At 37.7% G+C, this 19,632-nt stretch overlaps 1 protein-coding gene across 6 annotated transcripts in view; it reads right to left on the bottom strand.

Moving 5' to 3' along the window:
* LOC117399743 (myosin-IIIa-like) overlaps positions 1-19,632 on the bottom strand; it is a 102,669-nt gene that overhangs the window by 11,617 nt on the left and 71,420 nt on the right. For 4 of the 6 annotated variants that reach the window (XM_059023192.1, XM_059023191.1, XM_059023194.1 and 1 more), the window contains 15 exons: positions 17,069-17,279; positions 16,597-16,744; positions 15,956-16,109; positions 14,721-14,809; positions 14,502-14,631; positions 12,040-12,119; positions 11,874-11,915; positions 11,526-11,600; positions 10,949-11,154; positions 10,249-10,360; positions 8,492-8,654; positions 7,060-7,146; positions 6,676-6,799; positions 5,054-6,062; positions 3,543-3,687 (listed from right to left, as the gene is read on the bottom strand). In XM_059023192.1, coding sequence (XP_058879175.1) covers positions 3,543-3,687; positions 5,054-6,062; positions 6,676-6,799; positions 7,060-7,146; positions 8,492-8,654; positions 10,249-10,360; positions 10,949-11,154; positions 11,526-11,600; positions 11,874-11,915; positions 12,040-12,119; positions 14,502-14,631; positions 14,721-14,809; positions 15,956-16,109; positions 16,597-16,744; positions 17,069-17,279 — 2,775 coding nt within the window. The remainder of the gene's footprint in view (positions 1-3,542; positions 3,688-5,053; positions 6,063-6,675; positions 6,800-7,059; positions 7,147-8,491; positions 8,655-10,248; positions 10,361-10,948; positions 11,155-11,525; positions 11,601-11,873; positions 11,916-12,039; positions 12,120-14,501; positions 14,632-14,720; positions 14,810-15,955; positions 16,110-16,596; positions 16,745-17,068; positions 17,280-19,632) is intronic. The other 2 variants (XM_033999110.3, XM_059023196.1) reach the window with 1 other exon arrangement.

Here is a 19,632-nt window from a genome sequence, read left to right as displayed (position 1 = left end):
AAACTGCGGTTAGCCAGTGCCTCCTTAACATGCTCTGGCCCCAGGCAGGAAGAGCATCTGCCATGTCTGTCCTCAATAGGATGTCTCGCAGGGATAAATCTCAGGCATGACGCAAGAAGCAAGGAATACAGTGTACAGTATACAGATCTACTGGGGCTGCCTCAATCTGCTTATATATAGCAACCAGCAGTGAAGGCCCGAACTAGATCAGTTTGGTACCGGACAGGGGACATGAGCACCAGTTGGCAGCGGGCTTTTAGCACCAGTTTGGTATGGTACCGGTTTGGTGACTTTAGTAACGGGTTGGTACGGTATGGTACTGGGTCGGTACGGTACAGTACTGGGACGGGAATGGAGCAGGTCGGTGACCTTGGTACCGGTACGGTACTGGTCTATCAGTTTGCAGGTCACCACAGGTAGCAATGTACACCTGTACAGGGATGCCCACCTGTACAGGCCACTGGCAAAACCACTCAGTCAGTACCACACACTGGAAGCCTGTTTGTTAGAGGTAGTAACAGCCTTTGCAATGGTGATGCAAACACAGTCACCAAGACAGCAGCAAGATACTGTGGATGAGATTACAAGCAATCACAGCCGAAGCGCTTACCTTGGTCCTGCACCACACTGCTGAGCCCAGCAGCTGTGCGCGCAGTATCTGTAAAAAACACAGAAATATATACACAAGAGAAAACTTTCTCCACAAAAAATAGAAAGTAAGCAATTACAGTTAATATTATAAAAATGTTTCATATTTTAAAACAAGAAATAAATGTACTGCAGCCGGAGAGGGGAGAACACAAAGTCAGCTGACTTATGTTGCTGGATCCCTGGGAAGGAGAGACACAAGCCGCTGGCTTCACGCGGGGCACAAGACTGCAGTAGGACGCAACAAGCAACAGGCTGTAGTGCACAATATACGCAAAAGTAGTAATACTAATACAGCGCAATAATATCGCTTAATATTTGTGTAAACACAATAATCGTGAGAAAAAAAACTTAGATAGGCAACAAGTACTTATTTGAACCAGGCTCTCCTCTCAGGTCAGTCTTGAAAGGAGACATGGCGTGGAGATCTGTGAGCGCAGTACGTTTATGCCCTCGGAGGTGGGCCTTGACTGTGTCCCAGGCTCTGCAAGCAGCTTTGATATACCTTCAGGTGTCTTTAAGAGGTGAATACCCATTCGGTAATGCTTAGCAAGTTATGTACGGTTCATTGTTTTTTATGCTCATATAATTATTGCACGCTTTAAGCCTGGCATTGTCTAGAACACCTCTGAGCAGAGATGACATGGTCTGTAAAAATAATTAATCTTTGGCATGCTTTTTTCAAACTCATCAGGAACCAATTTCTCCAGATGCAAATTATAAGTAGCAGGTGAACTTTGGGCATACTGAGATAATGATTATTATTAATCTAAACATACACAGCAATGACACATACCAGTACCATAATCTAAATGTCATCAAATTGCATTCCTTAGCAATTTCCTCTAAGGATAAGCAAGCATCAGAACTTATAAAGACATTGCACATAACACACATACTCACACTGTGATGATCTTGACAATAATCCCTGAAATTCTCAAAACTATTAGAACTTCACTATCAGGTACAGTATGTGGTTTCTTCCTTTAATTCTTGATATGCAGTCATAGTATATGTAGTCAAACCCATTTAATATCACACCTGCTTATTATCATCAAATTGAACCATAACATAATGGGAGTCAATGGAAACAAGCTCCTGATAATATCACTTTGGTTAATTTTCACACTGCTTAATATCAAGGAAATGTAACAGTCATACAATTGATTTCAACTCCACTTAATATCACTTCAAAATGCTGCACCAGCTGTCCTGTATTATCAACACGTTCTGTATACACTGTACTCGACAGTCGTGTGCTCACATGATCACCCAGCTTGACTCCTGGAGATCATAAGAGTGTGTTCAGTGCTATTAGATCATTGCATATTAAAATGAAAAAGTCTAAAACTAAAAGATTTATACGAAGCCATGAAGGCTGAAATAATTGCTCTATCTGAGAAAAGAGAGAAGTAAAAAACTGTAGCTTACAAACTTTTAGTACCCATCAACGATCTTAACATAAATACAATGCCCAATTCTATGACTAAGGGTGTTATTTTTCAGTAGTTTGAATCAGAAAGCATGTTGACAGTAATTATAACCCATTACAACAGAACTTGCGGTACACTTATTTGTAAGTGATTTGACAGAACTGTTTATTTTTATGAAGGTAGAGCACAAATAAAAGTAAAGGAACAACTGACAGCTACTGTTTTTGACACATCCGGAATCTATATTTTATCAGAGCATCAAAGTGTTTTCTCTGGCATGATATCGCTACAGTATATGCTTGTCAAATGCTTTGACCAAACAATGTAAAAATTAAATTTACCATTGCACAGCATAAGCACCATTCATGCTGCAGTCAAAAAGTTAAAGAATATAATGTTACCTGACTGACTGATGCAAATGTGTACATAGAACTCCAGGAAGCTTTTTAGAAAATGCTGTTGGCATAGACCCTACAATGAGCAGAGACTCAACCTCTTTAAACATCTCTGGCTTGGCAAACTGTTCTTCCTGGCTAGCCTGGATAAGGGATAAGATGGGTTGATTTGTAAATGTGCTTTGTTTATTTTTAATGAAAGGCAAAGGCTCTTTTCTGTGTTGAGCTTGTGAAGGATTGCTTCATCCTTGTCTGCAGACAGGTGGGAGAAAAAAAGTCGGTTTCATGATTGATCGGCAAAGATAGAAATTCAATACCACTTTAGACAGACAAAGTGAAGTTGACAGCAAGATATAGTATCACCTTGTCCTTGTGGAATAAAGGAACTCTAAGGTGGTTTATTGGTGAAAAGCTTGTGGTGTTCTCTACACAAACACGAACAGGTTCAAAACAGAAATAACTTTGAGGACAAGGTTGCACCAACAGACTATTGACAATTTCTTTAAAGAACTAATAGACTAGATAATAAAGACTTCACATTTACAAGACGGTTGAAATCCATAAATGCTGCTGAAAATGTGTCTCAGCTACATTCAAGATGAGACCTTGGTCAATAAACATCATGCATCAAGCAGCATTCTGAACTACTATCATTACGTTTTGAAAACAGAAATCAGACCGCACCTGACAATTAAGACAAATACTGGTTATAGTCTGTGATTGCATGATGCTTTCAATGGAATCAATAATAGCCTAGCTCTCTTTCATCAATGCCAAAGTATTATGCAAAAGATTATGCTCCAATTGCTTAATCGTTTTTGGACAATCATTTTTTCAGGCATTTGTACTTTTATACCCAAATGTCAATTTTAGGGATTGATCACTGATCTTGAAAGTGCAACAGGGTGGAGGCGGGGCGTGAACAGACGACCCCATGCACTGCAAACGAGCGTCTTAAACACAATGCAAAAGAGCCGGACTCGTCTGCATTTGTGGTTTTAGAGCTTTTCACCTCATCAGTGTATCACACAACACTGCTCGCTACAAAACATTCACTATTAAATACCTTGTTGATTTTCTGAAGGAGAGTAGCCATTCATCTGTGGTTCTTTGACATACATGCTGTGGTCTAAGGGCCTTTGTTGACGGGCCAAGATGATGTCATTCAGTTTTTTCTGCAGTGTCAGGTAGTTTTGCGATAACTTGGTAATCTATAAAAAGATTGGAACATGTACAGTATATGGTTACATTGTTTTATGATTCCTAAGGATTGGTGGCGAGTACCAATGAACAGTCAGACAAGATATTCCACTTCTTCCTAGGCTTAATTCTGAGTACATGCTTGAAATGAATAGTGATGTTCTTCAACAGCCCGGTTACCTTCACTGGCTCTTGCTGTCCTATTGGCTTCTACACCTTCTCTGAATCTACAATGAACTGCAGATTTTAGTTTTAACAGACTCTTTATAGACCAATGACTAGAAAAAACAGTACATCTATTGTGTAGATCTATTACATAGAAACTCTGCAACTTTCTCAAACCTAATAATAATGATAAACAGATGAAAGTGTATATTCATTCTGAAAGACTATACATGCATTCACAGCAATGCTTTAGAGTTGAAATCTTTTTAATTAACATAAAGTACAAAGTGAAATTAACAAAGAAGCAAACTGAAAACTACTGCAACTGCTGGCTTTGCCTGCTTTGAAAGCACAAAGCTGCCAGTTATTAACTTGTGCAACCTGCAAAAAACAAACAAAGTTCCAACACAGCGGGCTGCTGTTTTATTGGGAACATGCAGCCGTTGACAATCGACTGCCTGGTAACATACTTAATAGACTTCATTCTGTAATTAAAACAAAAAGCCTAGAGCAAAATGATGGTTCCTCTGGAGCGTCAGTGAGCTATTTAACTCATCAAGCTTTTGGCAATATTGTAGAAAATACATTTTCATATTAGGTGGTTATAACAAAATCTGTGTTAGGCTGAGAGAGAATCTAACATGGTGTGTTTCCTTACACTAGCTGCTGTCAGTTTTCTTATGATCCTATTGGGGCAGCAGTGTGGAGTAGTGGTTAGGGCTCTGGACTCTTGACCGGGGGGGTCATGGGTTCAATCCCTGGTGGGGGACACTGCTGCTGTACCCTTGAGCAAGGTACTTTACCTAGATTGCTCCAGTAAAAACCCAACTGTATAAATGGGTATTTGTATATAAAAAATAATGTGTTATCTTGTAACAACTGTAAGTCGCCCTGGATAAGGGCATCTGCTAAGAAATAAATAATAATAATAATAATAAATAATATTGCTCAGTAACAAGGTCGTGCATATCTGCTGGACATCTCACCCCCATTTAGTCAGTTTTTCTGACTAAATGTTTCTAATCACAGTCATGGTGACAGGCCTCCTGTAATACTGTATACAACAAACCGCTGAAACTCTGCAGCCACTTTTGATACCAACGTTAGAACTCACTTCTACAAAATGGCTTTCTGTTGATTTTCCTCATTCTTATACCAGCAAAGACCTAGTCTTATTGTAGGGATAACCTTGCTGAAACAAAGGGTTTGTACCTGTTTAGAAAAAGTCTCCAGTTCCAGCCTCTCTCTTTCCGATGCCTCTTTGAGATTTTTCCTGTCTTTGTAGCCTCGGAAGTTGCTCTGGATTTTCACAGCAGCTGCTTCTTCCTCTTGCTGATCATTAGGGTTTTCCGTTTCGGGGATGCTGGGCATTTTAGGAGGCTCTTCTTCTGGATTGACCTGCCCCACAGCTTCCTTTCTACCATGCAAATCCCTTTCCTCCTTCAACCTCTTCCTGTCTCGGTGCCCTCTGAAATTACTCTGGATGACCGTCGCTGCTTTCTCTTCATCAGCCCCAGCTTCATCCGAAGGGGGCTCTGGAAACTCTTCAGTCACTGTCTGAGCCTCCTCCACAGACTCCCCTTTGACCTCTTCCTTTCTCTTGTTTGGTATTTTGCCCTCTTGCTGGAGCCTCCTTCTTTCTTTGTGCCCCCGAAAGTTACTCTGGATAACAACGGCAGCTTTGGCTTCCTCCCCCTCATCTCCTTCAGTCTTTTCGGCCTGCTGTTGCATCGATTCAGCGTTGGATTTAACAGAGCCTCTGGGTGTTTGCTGTTTCTGCTCAACGTTTGTCGCCTTTTTTGCCCTGACTGGGATCTTCCCCTCTTCCTCAAGCTTACGTCTCTCCCGATGCCCCCGGAAGTTGCTCTGAATGACGGTTGCTGCTCTGGCCTCCTCCCCCTCTGTGTCCACAGTGTTACTTTCTGGCTCCTGGGTTTCATTCTGTTCAGCCTCTTCCATTGCCACAGGAGGTGGTAGGTCTGTACAAACAACATCTGCATTTTGGCGTCTTTCTTTCATCCGTTTCCTCTCCCTGTACCCCCTGTAGTTGCTCTGCAAAACAATAGCTGCTTTAGTGTCATCCTTGTCATCTTGCTGCTGGCCACCACTCTCTGTGCCATCATTTATAGACCCATCTTCACCCTCTTGAGCTTTTTCTACACTGGGCTGTTCTTGAATAGACTTCGTCTCCTCCGCTTCCTTTTCCTTCATTATAGCTTCCCTAAACAAACATGAAAAAATCAAACACCTTTGACTTTGTACAGTTTTGGTAATGTTCTATAGAGAGGTGCAGTTAAGGCTGATATAAAATCCTATGTTATCAACTAGAATTAATACAAATAGATTTAAATATATACAATACTGACACAAATTGAGAAATTATGGAACCAGCCAATGATTTATGGCAATACTGGGGGAGGGTTACTGCCCATTTTTTCCTTCACTTACTAAATATCTTGGTACCTCTGAATAGATAATCAGATTTTTTTTTTTTTAATGAACAGTCTGTCCCACACGTGCAGTGGTACCCCAAATATGATCCAATTACTACCACTGCTAAGGACAACTGTACATTAAATATTGTACCAATCTTGGCAGTCACCACTCAGGAAGATTGTTATTTGGGTAAAACAGAGAACAAATGCTCCACCCAGTCATTCAGCATTGGTAGTAAATGGATCATATTAGAGTACCATTGAACTTGTGAGACTGATTGCTCATAAAATGATCTATTTAGGGACACCAAGATATTTTTCCAGGTAAAACGTCCATTCACATGCATGCTCACATTTAGTACATATATTTATATTGTATATAAATATAGCAAAACAGACCTTTTTCTTTTTAAGCTCTTTCTGTCCTTGTGTCCTCTGTAGCGAGCTTGGATTTTTGTAGCAGCTTTATTTTTCTCATCGACTACTTCCTTGTACTGCTTTCTTGCAAGGTATCCTCGGCAAACTGACAAGGAAACCATTTAAAAAGCTAATGTCAAGACATTACAAAGCTGCTTTGTAGAGTATCTATACATTATTTTTCAAATCAAGTGGTATAGTTGTACAACATTAATTTCCCCATTGATAAATTATTAGCAGCACTAGACTAGTGGTTTGATGAGGTCTTGTCCATATCTTTTGTGTTATACAGTAATTCTGTTAGAAACAGAATTATATTACTTAAAACCCAATGACACAACTAAATAATGCATGAAACTTTCTTACCAGCTTGAAGTTGGATGATAAAGCTCTCAGTCTTTACTTTACTTCTATTATTGGTGTGGTCTTTCCGGACTTTGTGACCCCTGTAAGCTATGGAGGAAAAAAAAAACATTATTGTCTCTGAATGTAATAGAGAAGGTTTATAAAGCACTGAAATAAAAAGAAGGCATTAACATGATTCAGATTTTTGGATACAGACACTAACAAAATACAAATCGAATTTTGAGAATACTTCAAGTCACCCTAGCTGCTACTAAGGTTAAACTAATTAAGGAAAAGGAACCAGTATTCTGACCACTACAACCTGAACATTTTGCTCAGGGACAGTATTCATGCCTGCAGAATCATTATCCAGCTGAACAAACACAGATTGCAAATTTATTTAACAAGGGACTAACAATACTCTAGTTTAACACATATAAATGTTCCAGTATCTTCTCACATCTGTTCCAGTGTTCCTCTATTTCAAAACCTAATTTTCTATGCCATGTTATTTAGTTTTTCGGGGTTCCTGTTGAGACTGTTCAATCTTAAACCATTTGCCTTGCCTCTTACTTCTGTTTGTACTTGTCTTTCTTTCATGCACAATCACAGCTCAGACATACGTTCTTTGAAAAAAGACCAGCTATAATCATATGATGATTACAGCAGGCTGATAATCAAACTATGGTACTCCAGTGTGCTGTGCCAATGTATAACCATGAGGGTTAGGCGAATTCCACCAGGGGCTGCCTTGCTGTCTATCTCAGCCAGTTGTGGTGATACCTCAGCACATCACAGCATCCTGGAGTACCATGACTCTTGATTAAATAACTGTTCCCCATTCATTGTGGTTCTTTCATAACCAAGAATAGCTCTCCATTCAATGTTAAGATTAACTACATTTTGTATTAATGTAAGTAAAAGATCCCATCACATTAATCAGCAGAGTATAGGGGTACTGAAGCCCCCAAAAGTTTGAATTCTACACGGCAGCAGCTACCAAGCAAGGGCCTGCAGTGTAACAAACCCTGTCCTCACAACAGGTCTACTCTGCAGCCTGGCATGCACATCTCTGGCATAATAAAATATGTTTCTCCAGTTTTCTATTGAAACAAGAGGAGATTGGACTTGTTGCCCTGCCTGTTTGGTGCTGAAATATGCCAGTCAGCAGAGGGAGTGAAGCTGTCCATTGTTAGTAATTTGGGAGGGATGATCCATGCCAAATTAAGACCCATTTTCTGCTTTGTTTTATTGTATCATTAGTTTGAGCACTATGATGGGCTTTAGGTCTGGCCAAAAAAGCAATGGATTGTTTTTTGATGCTCCTTGTCTGTAGCATGTTATTTCTGCCCCCCCCCCCCCACCCGCCCCCCAAAAACACACTTCAGTATTATCCTGTTACGACATCAGCTTGTTGCACAATGGATAGGACCTATATTCGATGGTTAATTACCTGATTGGAGAACTACAGCACTTTGCTCTCTCTTCTCCTGCATTTTCCGGTATCTTTTGGCTCCGAGCCACCCTCGCACACAGGCCTGGACAAGGACTATTCTGTCAATCATCTCCTTCATCATCAGGTTCAAATGCTCAACATGGTAGTATTTCAGGAACAGCTGATCGGAAGTGTCAACAACATTTTAATTAAAAATAAATAAATAATCTATTTTTTTCCCCCCAATTATTTTCAAAACATAAATATACCTGTTTTTTTTTTTTTTTTCAAAAAGTGTGACATTGATATTGCCTGAGGTTAAATAGTGACAGTGAAACTGTATATTTTTACTGCATATACCCATAAAGGAATTTTATGAAGAGAATCATAGAATACACCTTGTTAAAGAGATGTTGGTTCTCAAAGTCTGCTTCCTGTAATGACTTAAACGCTGGCTGTCGCAGCAGTTCAAAGCTAATAATAAGTGATAAAAATGTATTCAAGATAACTAGCAAACAGAAGTATCATAATAGCATGTACAGTAGAAGTAGCGTGCCAATGGTACAGAACTGTTTTTTTTTCATGAGCCACATTATATTTTTCAAGAACAGTTGGCTAATGAGTGAATATACATTTGTATTCAGGTCGTGTCTGAGCTGAAATCTCTGAAGTGAAGATAATTGTGGAAAGCAGCAATGCAGAAGAGTGAAAAAACAAAACAAAACAAAAAACTAAACAGATGCTCAAAACCATTAAAATGCTATAAAAAGAATAGCAACACTTCTTTAAAACATTGTTAAAATAGTGAGGACCCCAGTAAAAGATTTTCACATCTCAAGAGGGTTTTTCACACAAATCCCTATGTTGCCATTTACAACTCAATAAATGTATTCCTTCATGTACATGAATATATAACTGTACATTCAAAAACACACAACCATAGGGTATTCGACTGCACAAAGAAAATGATAAAATCAGACAAACATTATGACCTGAATTCTTTCTTGTGAAATACATTCTTAGAATTACAATGTTATTGTCTACAGTCAAACGGCAGTGTATCTCCTAGTCTAAACCTCCCATAACTCTATAATTTACAGTAGTGTGCACATGTATTAGAACACCTTAAGATGTATCATTTATATCCTTTATATATCTACCTGCATGGAAACCTTAGGGTCTAAGAATTTCAATTTTCGGTCCTTAAATCAGTGATATAGCAACAATAAGCACCCATGTGTGAAAATGTTAGACCACTTTGTGCTTTATTTAGGCATCTTAAACAACTTCTAAAAAGTCTCATGCATTTTATCATTTGTGGTGTTCATTTTCTCTTACTCAAATTAAGTTAACGAGTGGCCTATTAAAGTCATCAGTTAAATTAGACAATCACTAATTTGCCTATTTTGACAATTTACAAAGATTTTCAGTGACAATGGTTTCAGTTCAAATGTACAACAAATCAAAACTACAGAAGCAATGGGGTGTTCTAATAAATGTGCACACTACTGTACATGTGATTAGGATAGAGGGCGAATGCAGTGGGCCAATGAGCAACACCTTTACAGTATATTAGTATAAAAATAATGAATTACTACATTTGAGTAGCGAATACTAAGGAGTTTCAACACAGTTTCCTAATAACATGAGCAATGAAATGAATGAGAATAAATATGTTGAGAAATGATAATTAATTTAAATTTAATAGGAAAACAATACAGTATTTAGTTAATTCGATTCACAGTAATTAATTCATCTGAAACAAAGGATCTTACTTTAGTTTTTCCTAAAACCCAGTTGTCAAGTTTGGCTTTTTCCAGAATGGCAGCACATGTTTCAGGGCTTACTGGAGGATCTTCATTGGACCGGAAGGCCAGCACAGAGTATCTGGAAAAGGAAACATTCACAGGTGAAAATGTTCACTTAAACTGGCATCCTAGTGGATTGAAAAAGAGCATTGTGAGATGAAACACACATTAAATTCAGCACTTAAACCAATTGTGTTGTTGTTGTTGTTGAAAGAAAAGCTATTGTTTTTCTTAGCTTTTTGTCTGGTCTCTAATAACATACTTCAAAAGCAATTTCAATGTAATTTAAAAGGTCCTAAAGCTGATTTAATGAATGTGAAGTCCTTTATGAGCATTTTGAAAAGAGAAAACTAATAGACATTCACTACATAATTGTTTGTGAGTGTAGATCATGCTCCCTATTCAAATTTTATAAAATAGTGATGGATACACATATCTTTTGCCATTTAAATCATTAAAATATTTACTTCCCTGCTCTTTTTTACAAACAAAAATCCCACTGAAGTGACTTTAATGGATTAGCAGATATCTTGTTTTTCATAAACTATTCAAACATAGACTGTTAAGGTCAACTAATATGGCTCCATACACAGAAAAAAGTGTTTAACACTAACTTTGTTGTCTCCATTCAGTTTCTGGATACTTAAACCATGCACTCGTTGCTCACCTTTTAATGAAGTTTGCAAAGAGGATACGATGAGAAAAGCCCTGCCTGCGAATTTTTGCTGTTTCCAGAACCCCAGTGTACCGAAGCTGAACCAGCACCTTCTCTCGGTCAAACTTGCTAGCCTGCCGGTCATTGTTGGGTTTAATGCACCGGACAAAATGAGGCTGACCAGCCACCATCTTAGACAAGAGGTCCATGAGAGAATACTGAAAAACAGAGGTATAACAGGCCTAGAAAATTCACTGATAACAGATAACTCACCACATAGCCATTATTGTGGACAACAACCCTCTATGCAATTGTGTTCACTTGACGTTCCTCTTGCCTACCCAAAATCTGTACAAAAAGACAATCTTACACAGAACTACTAATGCATAACATTGCAAATACATTTTATGCATTCCAATGTTAAGGCTGGGCTTGACATTTTTATTTTATATTCAGATATATACGATATCTATATACCCGTCAATTATTTTGTGAAGTGTTATTACTGTAGGTTACACAAGATTGAAGGAAGGTCAGTAACAGAGACAACGATGCATAATGAGAGTAATTAAGCCACTAATCATCTTACACGGAAATACGATGCCACCGTTTGAGTTCTCATGTTGGTTGTCTCTCTGGGATGTGTTGCCTCTGCACTGTCACCCTGGACAGATACAATACACAAATAGTCAATGCGTCTCAGAAACTATAAAATGCACACAGTGACCTGCTAATTAAATACAGTATTTGTTGATTTGCATTTATTTGCAAACAAATGCTTCATAAAAAAAGAAGAAAGAAAAAACAATTGCAAAGGGAAGCACAAATCTAGTTAAAGCCTAATGTACTCTTTTGGGGGCAGCAAAAGCTTGTACATGAACTACTAGCTTGTACATAAACTACTGTATTGGGGGTGGGGGGGGGGGGAGTGCATTACCTCAGAGAAAGATAATGAACTGAACAACACAAGCATGTCCATCTTTATAAAAAGAATGCAGGAAAGGAAGAAACAGGAAGGATATTTGAAGTTACTTATAGTGACACAGAACACACACAAGAGAGGTTCATACTGTATATTATCAAAATGACTATGAATGAGGTACCTTGGTACTATTCGGGGAGCGTGGAGATGTGTGGGTTTGATTGGTTGATACCACTTTACCCTTTGTGTGGGCCAGGTTACCTTACAAGTGGCAAAAACAGACAAGACAATATGTTAGATCAATCTACAGGCAACGTGTGGATTTCAGCTAAACAACTGGAAAACCAGGACAGGTTCAATGAACATGAAATCAATGAAGTAAGGCACAGTCAGCAGTGAATCCTGGGTGTATGAAGCAGACTTTCATCGGTTTCCCTTTCTTTTAGTACTGTATTCATTAATTTATAATATTTAACCAGGGAAACAAAGCACTGTGATTACTTCTTAGCAAGGTCTAGATGTAAATCTAAAATATGAGATACATAAAAACAACCTAAAATAAGTGAACACAAAATGAAGCACAGCTATCATGTAGGGATGCGAGTGATTTGTTCTTTTAAATCGCAGTTAGTAGTTAGAGCTGTACGAGAACTAATCTACAGCTTTTAATCATTGACAATGGCTGACAAACTTTTGGTAATGATAACTTACAATCTGAGGTCTATCCCAGTAGTGGGAATAAGGCAAAAAAATGAGGAGCGCTATAGTCTATAAAAAAAAAAAAGAGCTGAGGCTTCTCAAAAGACGCCATACACTCTGCAACACAGGATTGAGACAATAAAAAAACAACTATATGAACATAATTTAGATATTTTATTTAACATCATGTGATCAAAGAAACTACAAAATCATATCACAGAAGTCTACCGGAAGCCACAATAGTAATACAGTGTTTCTTGTCACATTCATTTTTTTGTTAAGTATATGGAAAACTACAAAGCTGTATGTGTAATTCAATATGTTAACGTAACATTATTCTGCAGGTTTCATTCAACTTTATGAAGCAAAATTATTAATTGTATCGGGTGATGCAAAGCTTTTGGCCATAGCTGTATTGTACTGTACTGGGGTCCATTAAGAAGGAAAGAAATATGATAATGTATGAAGATGAGCCACACAGCCATTATTATCTGAGGAGAACAATACAAAAGACAGAGCAAGTAAAGACAGCCATAAAGGGATCTAAAAACTAGAATTGTTCACAAGCATTGGTTCATAAGCAAATCATGTCATACAGTACTCAATGTGATTTTGAAGTAATAAAAAATGAAAAGGAATTGTTACAAGTAAGATGTGTCAATATTAAAAACATGAGATTCTGATATCTGATTTGGATTGGATCAACATCATCATTATTATTATTATTATTATTATTATTATTATTATTATTATTATTATTATTATTATTATTATTATTATCACTGCTATTAGCTGATTCATCTTTATGAATTATGTAGGATTGACTTTGCATGGTAATGCCATGGGGCAGAAATTAGTCATTAGAATGTATTTTATTCCATGCTGTCAGGTGAGGCTATTATACTTTAGGGATTACATCTTTTTTTTTTTTCTTCAAGTTTTAGTAAATGCAAAACAGTGATTATGAACTACTTGATTTGATTTAGATTTATTTGTTCTTGGCATCGATATGTACTCACGGAACGCTTGCAAGCCATTCGCAAAATAAGGCGGACATCTTATTACAGAAGGCCGCACTGCGAAAAGTGAGATTTTCCTTAATTGCGGCTTTAAAATTGATTGTTAACATTCCTGGAACTTCCAGGAGATAACTGCTAATCCATCTTTTCAGACATTCACTTTGTCCCCCAATAAGAACCAGATACATTTTTGTTTTGAAAAAATCAAAACTCAAGCTGTATTTATGTAATTTGATACATTACATTTTATTATTATTATTATTTATTTCTTAGCAGACGCCCTTATCCAGGGCGACTTACAATTGTTACAAGATTTCACATTATACAGATATCACATTATTTTTACATACAATTACCCATTTATACAGTTGGGTTTTTACTGGAGCAATCTAGGTAAAGTACCTTGCTCAAGGGTACAACAGCAGTGTCCCCCACTGGGGATTGAACCCACAACCCTCTGGTCAAGAGTCCAGAGCCCTAACCACTACTCCACACTGCTGCCCTTAATTTTATGCGGTTAACAAAATTAGATTAGGTTATCATAACAACATAGTTAAAGACACATTTTAAATAACAGGTAGATGCCAGTTAAAACATTACAAAAGTAGCCTATCCATAACATGATATGTATCCAAATAATATACAAAACAGCAGATACATCAGCCATTTAAATGACTAAAATCAAATGTTTCACATATTTTAAAAGGCAAAACAGAGGCGTACACAGAGGCGTTGGTTTTCTTAACCTTGGTACACAAAGTGGCCAATTTTAATTATCCAAATGGCATTTGCATCCACCACTATCTTGATCAATTGAACGGACCCTGATAACTGTTCATGGTATTAAACAGAATCATCAGAAACCCCCTACTCAAGACTTCTGCATTGTATACACAGCACACAGATGCTTTTTAGTTCTTGTTACCTGTCTTAGTGAGTGGATTCGTCACAAGCTTTCGGATCAAGTCGTTTTCTGAAGACCTCAGCAGAAGGATAATATCGGCAGGCAGGGTATCTCTGTTCTTTGCTAGAAAGCCACTGGCATTGTAAAGAACCTGTGACATTCAACACAACAATCAAACACTCAGCCTGGTGATGAAACTGCTGCTACCAATATCTTATAATATCTGAAACAAGCATGTACCTTTCCTGCATAATGATGAATTCCAAAGCTTAACTCGACCCTCTTAGGCCTCCAAAAGTTCTTTGCTTTAAGGTTAACTTCAAACTTTTCTATAAAAAAAAAAGAAAAAGAAAATAATCCTTAATACAACCAAACTACTGAAGGAAGACCATCTCCCTGTGCATTTATATACAGCATGCAGTTCCTTAACTCATGCTGTAAACTGACAGGTTAAAATAATAAAAAAAGAAAAGGTATATTTGAAGTTAATGATAGTGAAGATTGATACATTATGTATTATACTGTATGTTTACAAATTAGTGTTTTAGATGGATACATACCAGATCTGTCTTTTAAAGTAAGACTGGTAAGCAAGTTAAGTCAAATTATTGTGTGTGGTAATTGAAGTATATTAAAAGGCTGTCTGTCAATTAATATAATGTGTGTTTCAAATAACCAATAATCAATCCACAACCCATTTGTATTCAGTCCTATATCTAGAGGTCCAGTTTTAAATATGAAGTAGCACAGTGTGAAACCCCAGCCAGCAGGTGAATGAGGTACAGCTGGTCTCCAAGGTATACGAAGAACACAGAAAACACAAGCACAGCAAGAAAACTCTTGTAGATAAGGTACGAAAGTCTAGAATAAACAAGAACAACATCGCAGATGGTAAATTGATATTAGCTCTTAAAGTATAGAAGGGTTAGTGACTGAGGATCAAATCAAGGTCTCCATTTGAAAAGCATAAAAACAGTACAATTTGACAGCAAATTCACCTCATTGTCAGTGGATTGGGTTATACCATTGTGCATGCTGAATTTTTAATGTACACAACCAATAATGTGTTGAGAGCTCTAAATTGAAAATATGTAAATTGCGCATTCTGTTTCATGATGATAGAGTCATGACATGAATGCATTATTGCACATTTAACTTATGCAAATCTTTCTTCTGCAGAAAACATTTGCATTCTCTGAAGAACCATATATATAGTGAAATAATGTAGGACTTTGTTAAGGTTATAGTTACAAGTAAAACTAGGTTTAGGATTCTTTGATTTCTCACATACCTTCAATGTTATCTAGCGCGCGCACACACACACACACACACACACACAGAGTAGGTTTCATGTTTCATGTTTCCTATTGCATGATCAAACTCAAAACTTCAACTGACATGTTTGGGTAGGTTTTCAGAAGTTTTATAAAACTGAGTATAAGTTAAACATTTTGCATGACATGAAAGTTACTTGCCAACAAGAGTCTGGTCAGTAGCTTGTGGGAATCGACTCTCCTCGTCCAGCAATGAAAGCAAGCCCATTGGCTTCTGTAGAAACATGTCCAGAAGAGGCCTGTTGTCCTCATACTCAATCAAACGAACATCAACTTCTTCATTCAGGTACTCATTCTGAAAGGTACAGACAAAGAACCAAAATCAGCAAACCTCACTTCATAGTCACAGCCAGGGAGCTTTGTAATAATCCATTGATACAAAATCTGTTAACATGTTAAGAAGGTTTTACCATGCCGTTACATTTTGAGAATCTGTTAACATGATGATAAGAAGGTTTTACCATGCAGTTACATTTTGAAAATCTGTTAACATGATGATAAGAAGGTTTTACCATGCCATTACATTTTTAGAATAGGCCCCTATTGTTTTATTGCTCAGGAACTTGCTAAGAAAAGACATATCCAAATCAACTTCTATCAACTTCCTTTTAAAAACTGCTGACACTGACGTACCTTTCCTGCAGGTCTTCATTATATGATAAATGTTATTTTAACAGGTTACCCATTTATACATCAGATAGAAAAAGACACTTTGATGCTATATTAAATGTAAATGCTCCCTGTAGTTATCAGTGAATGTGCCCTGCTGTTCACTGCCATACCTGCTCCCAGGCAAATATGTGCTGATTGAAGTAGAACTGGATCTGTTCATTAGCAATGTTAATGCAGAGCTGCTCAAACGAGTTTCTCTTGAAGTTCTCAAAGCCAAATATATCAAGAAGTCCAATATTCAACCCCTTGTCTTCTTCACTGTAAAAATACAACATTTAAAAGATTTTGAGCCACATACAGTACCAAACCTCAATAAATAAGTTGACCTTTGATCGTTTTATACCAAAATAATTGAATTCCTTTTTTTCATGTCTTTGCACCTGCTTCAAAATGGGGCACTTATAATTATGCTGCAGCACCATTAGTAACACACTTGTGTTTTTTTTTTTTTTTTTTTTTTTTTTTTTATGGGATTGGTAAAATATACAGGAATAAAATTAAGTAATTCACCAAATAATCAAAACAATAACTTAATAAATAACTAACTGAAAGTTAATGGCACAGTTTGCTGTCTGTTCTCACCTCAGCAGAGTGTCAGGTTTGAGTAATGAGTTGATGCGGTTGACTATCCAGCTAAAAAGACGTCCGTATAAAGCCTTGGCCATGGCATCTCGTACTTCACCTGCCTTCTCTACAGTATTGGAGCGAACGATTGTCTCTCCGCGAGTCACCACGCAGTGAGAGGTGAGGGCTTCCTGCAGCTCATCCGCCCGGATACAAAGCAAAGAGGAAGCTTTAAGACAGAAAGCAGCCCACAGAGTTAGTTTTAATAACCAGCAAGGTGTCATACAGACATAAAACAGCTATGTGTCAGATCTATATAAAGAGCATTATAAATCATGCATGAGAAATCAAACAATCCCCATTACGGGTTTCTCAGAATTCTAGTTCATCCTATCCTGTGTATTCCATGCATAGAACATTCTGAATAGTTCTAGAACAGGTGACCCTTATAATTATTTCCCCTGAATTGTCGTTTTAGTAACAGGAGATTTTATCCTTTGGAATGCTGTGGCAATGTGCTCCGCCCCTGTGTGAATTTCTGTATTGTATGTTGCGTGTAGTGTGTAAATGTTGGTGTATAGATATGGCTGCACGGGATATAAATGGGTGTGTGCAGCACGAGTTATTTAAAATGTATAATTGTATTTAGGCATAGGATTGCACTTCACTTCACGTGCATTTAAAGTATATAATATGTGAGCACGAGGTTGCACATAATTAATTCACGTGCTGGGATTCAAGTGAATAATTAATTAGTAATTGAATCCCAGCACAACAGTATATATAGATGCACGTTTTACTCACTCTGGGTTGTGTGTTCAGGGTGAAGGAACGGGAGAGAGTGAGGAGATAAATTAATAGTAAACAATTGCTACGTGGCACGTGTTTGTTTAGTGTTCGTCCCTGTGTGTCAGTGTCTGTTCGTTTTGTTTGTCTATTTATTTTGGCGTAAGTGCCATGTCCTGTGTTTTGTTTTGTTAAAACCTTTTTATTTATAATAAACCGGCGCAAGCAAACGCCTTCATCATTTCATCTCATCTGTCCTGTGTGTGTTATTCATTTCCTGGATCTGACGGCACCACTCAGCCAGCTGTGTGACAAATGCATAGAAATAACGCCTGAATAATCATTTTAATAATGTTTTCTCCTTATTCTCATTCATTTTTGGTAAAATAATGGCCTCAAATTCATAATGAATTCCGGCTGAATACCACAGGAATAACACATGAATATCTTATACACTTTCTCTGAGTTCTGAAGCAATTCATTTTGAGTTCAGCCCTGTTAATTCATCATAATTTAAAATCATTTCGGCTCCCCTTTCCTCTCCATACGTTCCTAATGAACTCAGTTTTGTCTTCACTTACTCATTCCCTCTTACTCGATCACCAGCGGATTATGAGAAATGTTCATTCATGCATGAATGCATGCCTTATACATATGATCAACATCATTTGTTACAAAGACACATGAATTTACAGGGCTGAATTCAAAATGAATTTCAGTAGAAGCCCTGTCTTCTGGACAGCTTGGGGTACATAGAAATAGTTTGTGTGAATGAATGCGTTTAGAAAAAAAACAGCAATACATGTGCATCTATTGTAGTCTAAAGGTTTATTTAAACATTATCATTCTTCTCATAGCCCCAAACACTGTGTTTCCTTAGTGTTACTCTGTTTTTCACCTGCTAAGCAAAGTTGCCTGATGCCTTGTCTTTTAAAAAAAATAACAATCTGTACAGCCATCCATCACTAGCTTTAAAACTGTTGTCCTCTGGATGCAGTCGACGATGGAAGAACAATGCTTTCTCTTGAAGTACCGAGCCCTTTTCTCTTTCTTGCACGAACCACATGTACAAGCTTTTCTCGTCTTGACAGAGTTGCATAGTTCTTCGCAGTGCTGTGGCAGTGCTTGATTCCATGGTACTTGAGAATTTCTACAGTTTTTGTTTAGCAGTTATTATTTGTTTATTTAGCAGACGCCTTTATCCAAGGCGACTTACAGAGACTAAGGTATGTGAACTATGCATCAGCTGCAGAGTCACTTGCAACTACGTCTCACCCGAAAGACGGAGCACAAGGTGGTTAAGTGACTTGCTCAGGGTCACACAATGAGTCATTGGCTGAGGTGGGATTTGAACCGGGGACCTCCTGGTTACAAGCCCTTTTCTTTAACCACTGGACCACACAGCCTCCAGTTTTTGTCAGTAATTGTTGACTTTTCCACACCATACTCTTTAGCAAGTTGAAGGGCACGTTCACCCTTTTCCAACCGTTCAATAATTTTCAGTTTTTCAGCTAGAGTAAGTCCTGTCCTTTTTCGTTTGTCAGCCAGTTTGAATTTGTTTGGGACACGCTTGCAGTGCGATTAATAAGGCAATTTGGATTAAAGGGGGTCGAAGTAACAGGCTTCTACTGTACTTCAGAAGGAAGTGCATAAGATATTCAGGTGTTACTCCTGTGCCATTCAGTTGGAATTTGCTGTCCTTTATCATTTTTTCTAATTAAACTTTGAAATGAAAACAACAGTCACAGATCACAATGAATTTAAGTAGACCACCTTATAAATAACAACTATTCCAC

Source organism: Acipenser ruthenus, chromosome 4 (genome assembly GCF_902713425.1).
Source record: "Acipenser ruthenus chromosome 4, fAciRut3.2 maternal haplotype, whole genome shotgun sequence".
NCBI classification, from domain to species: Eukaryota; Metazoa; Chordata; class Actinopteri; order Acipenseriformes; family Acipenseridae; genus Acipenser; species Acipenser ruthenus.
Note: the sequence above shows the minus strand (reverse complement) of the source record. Positions and strands in the feature narration are given on the sequence as shown.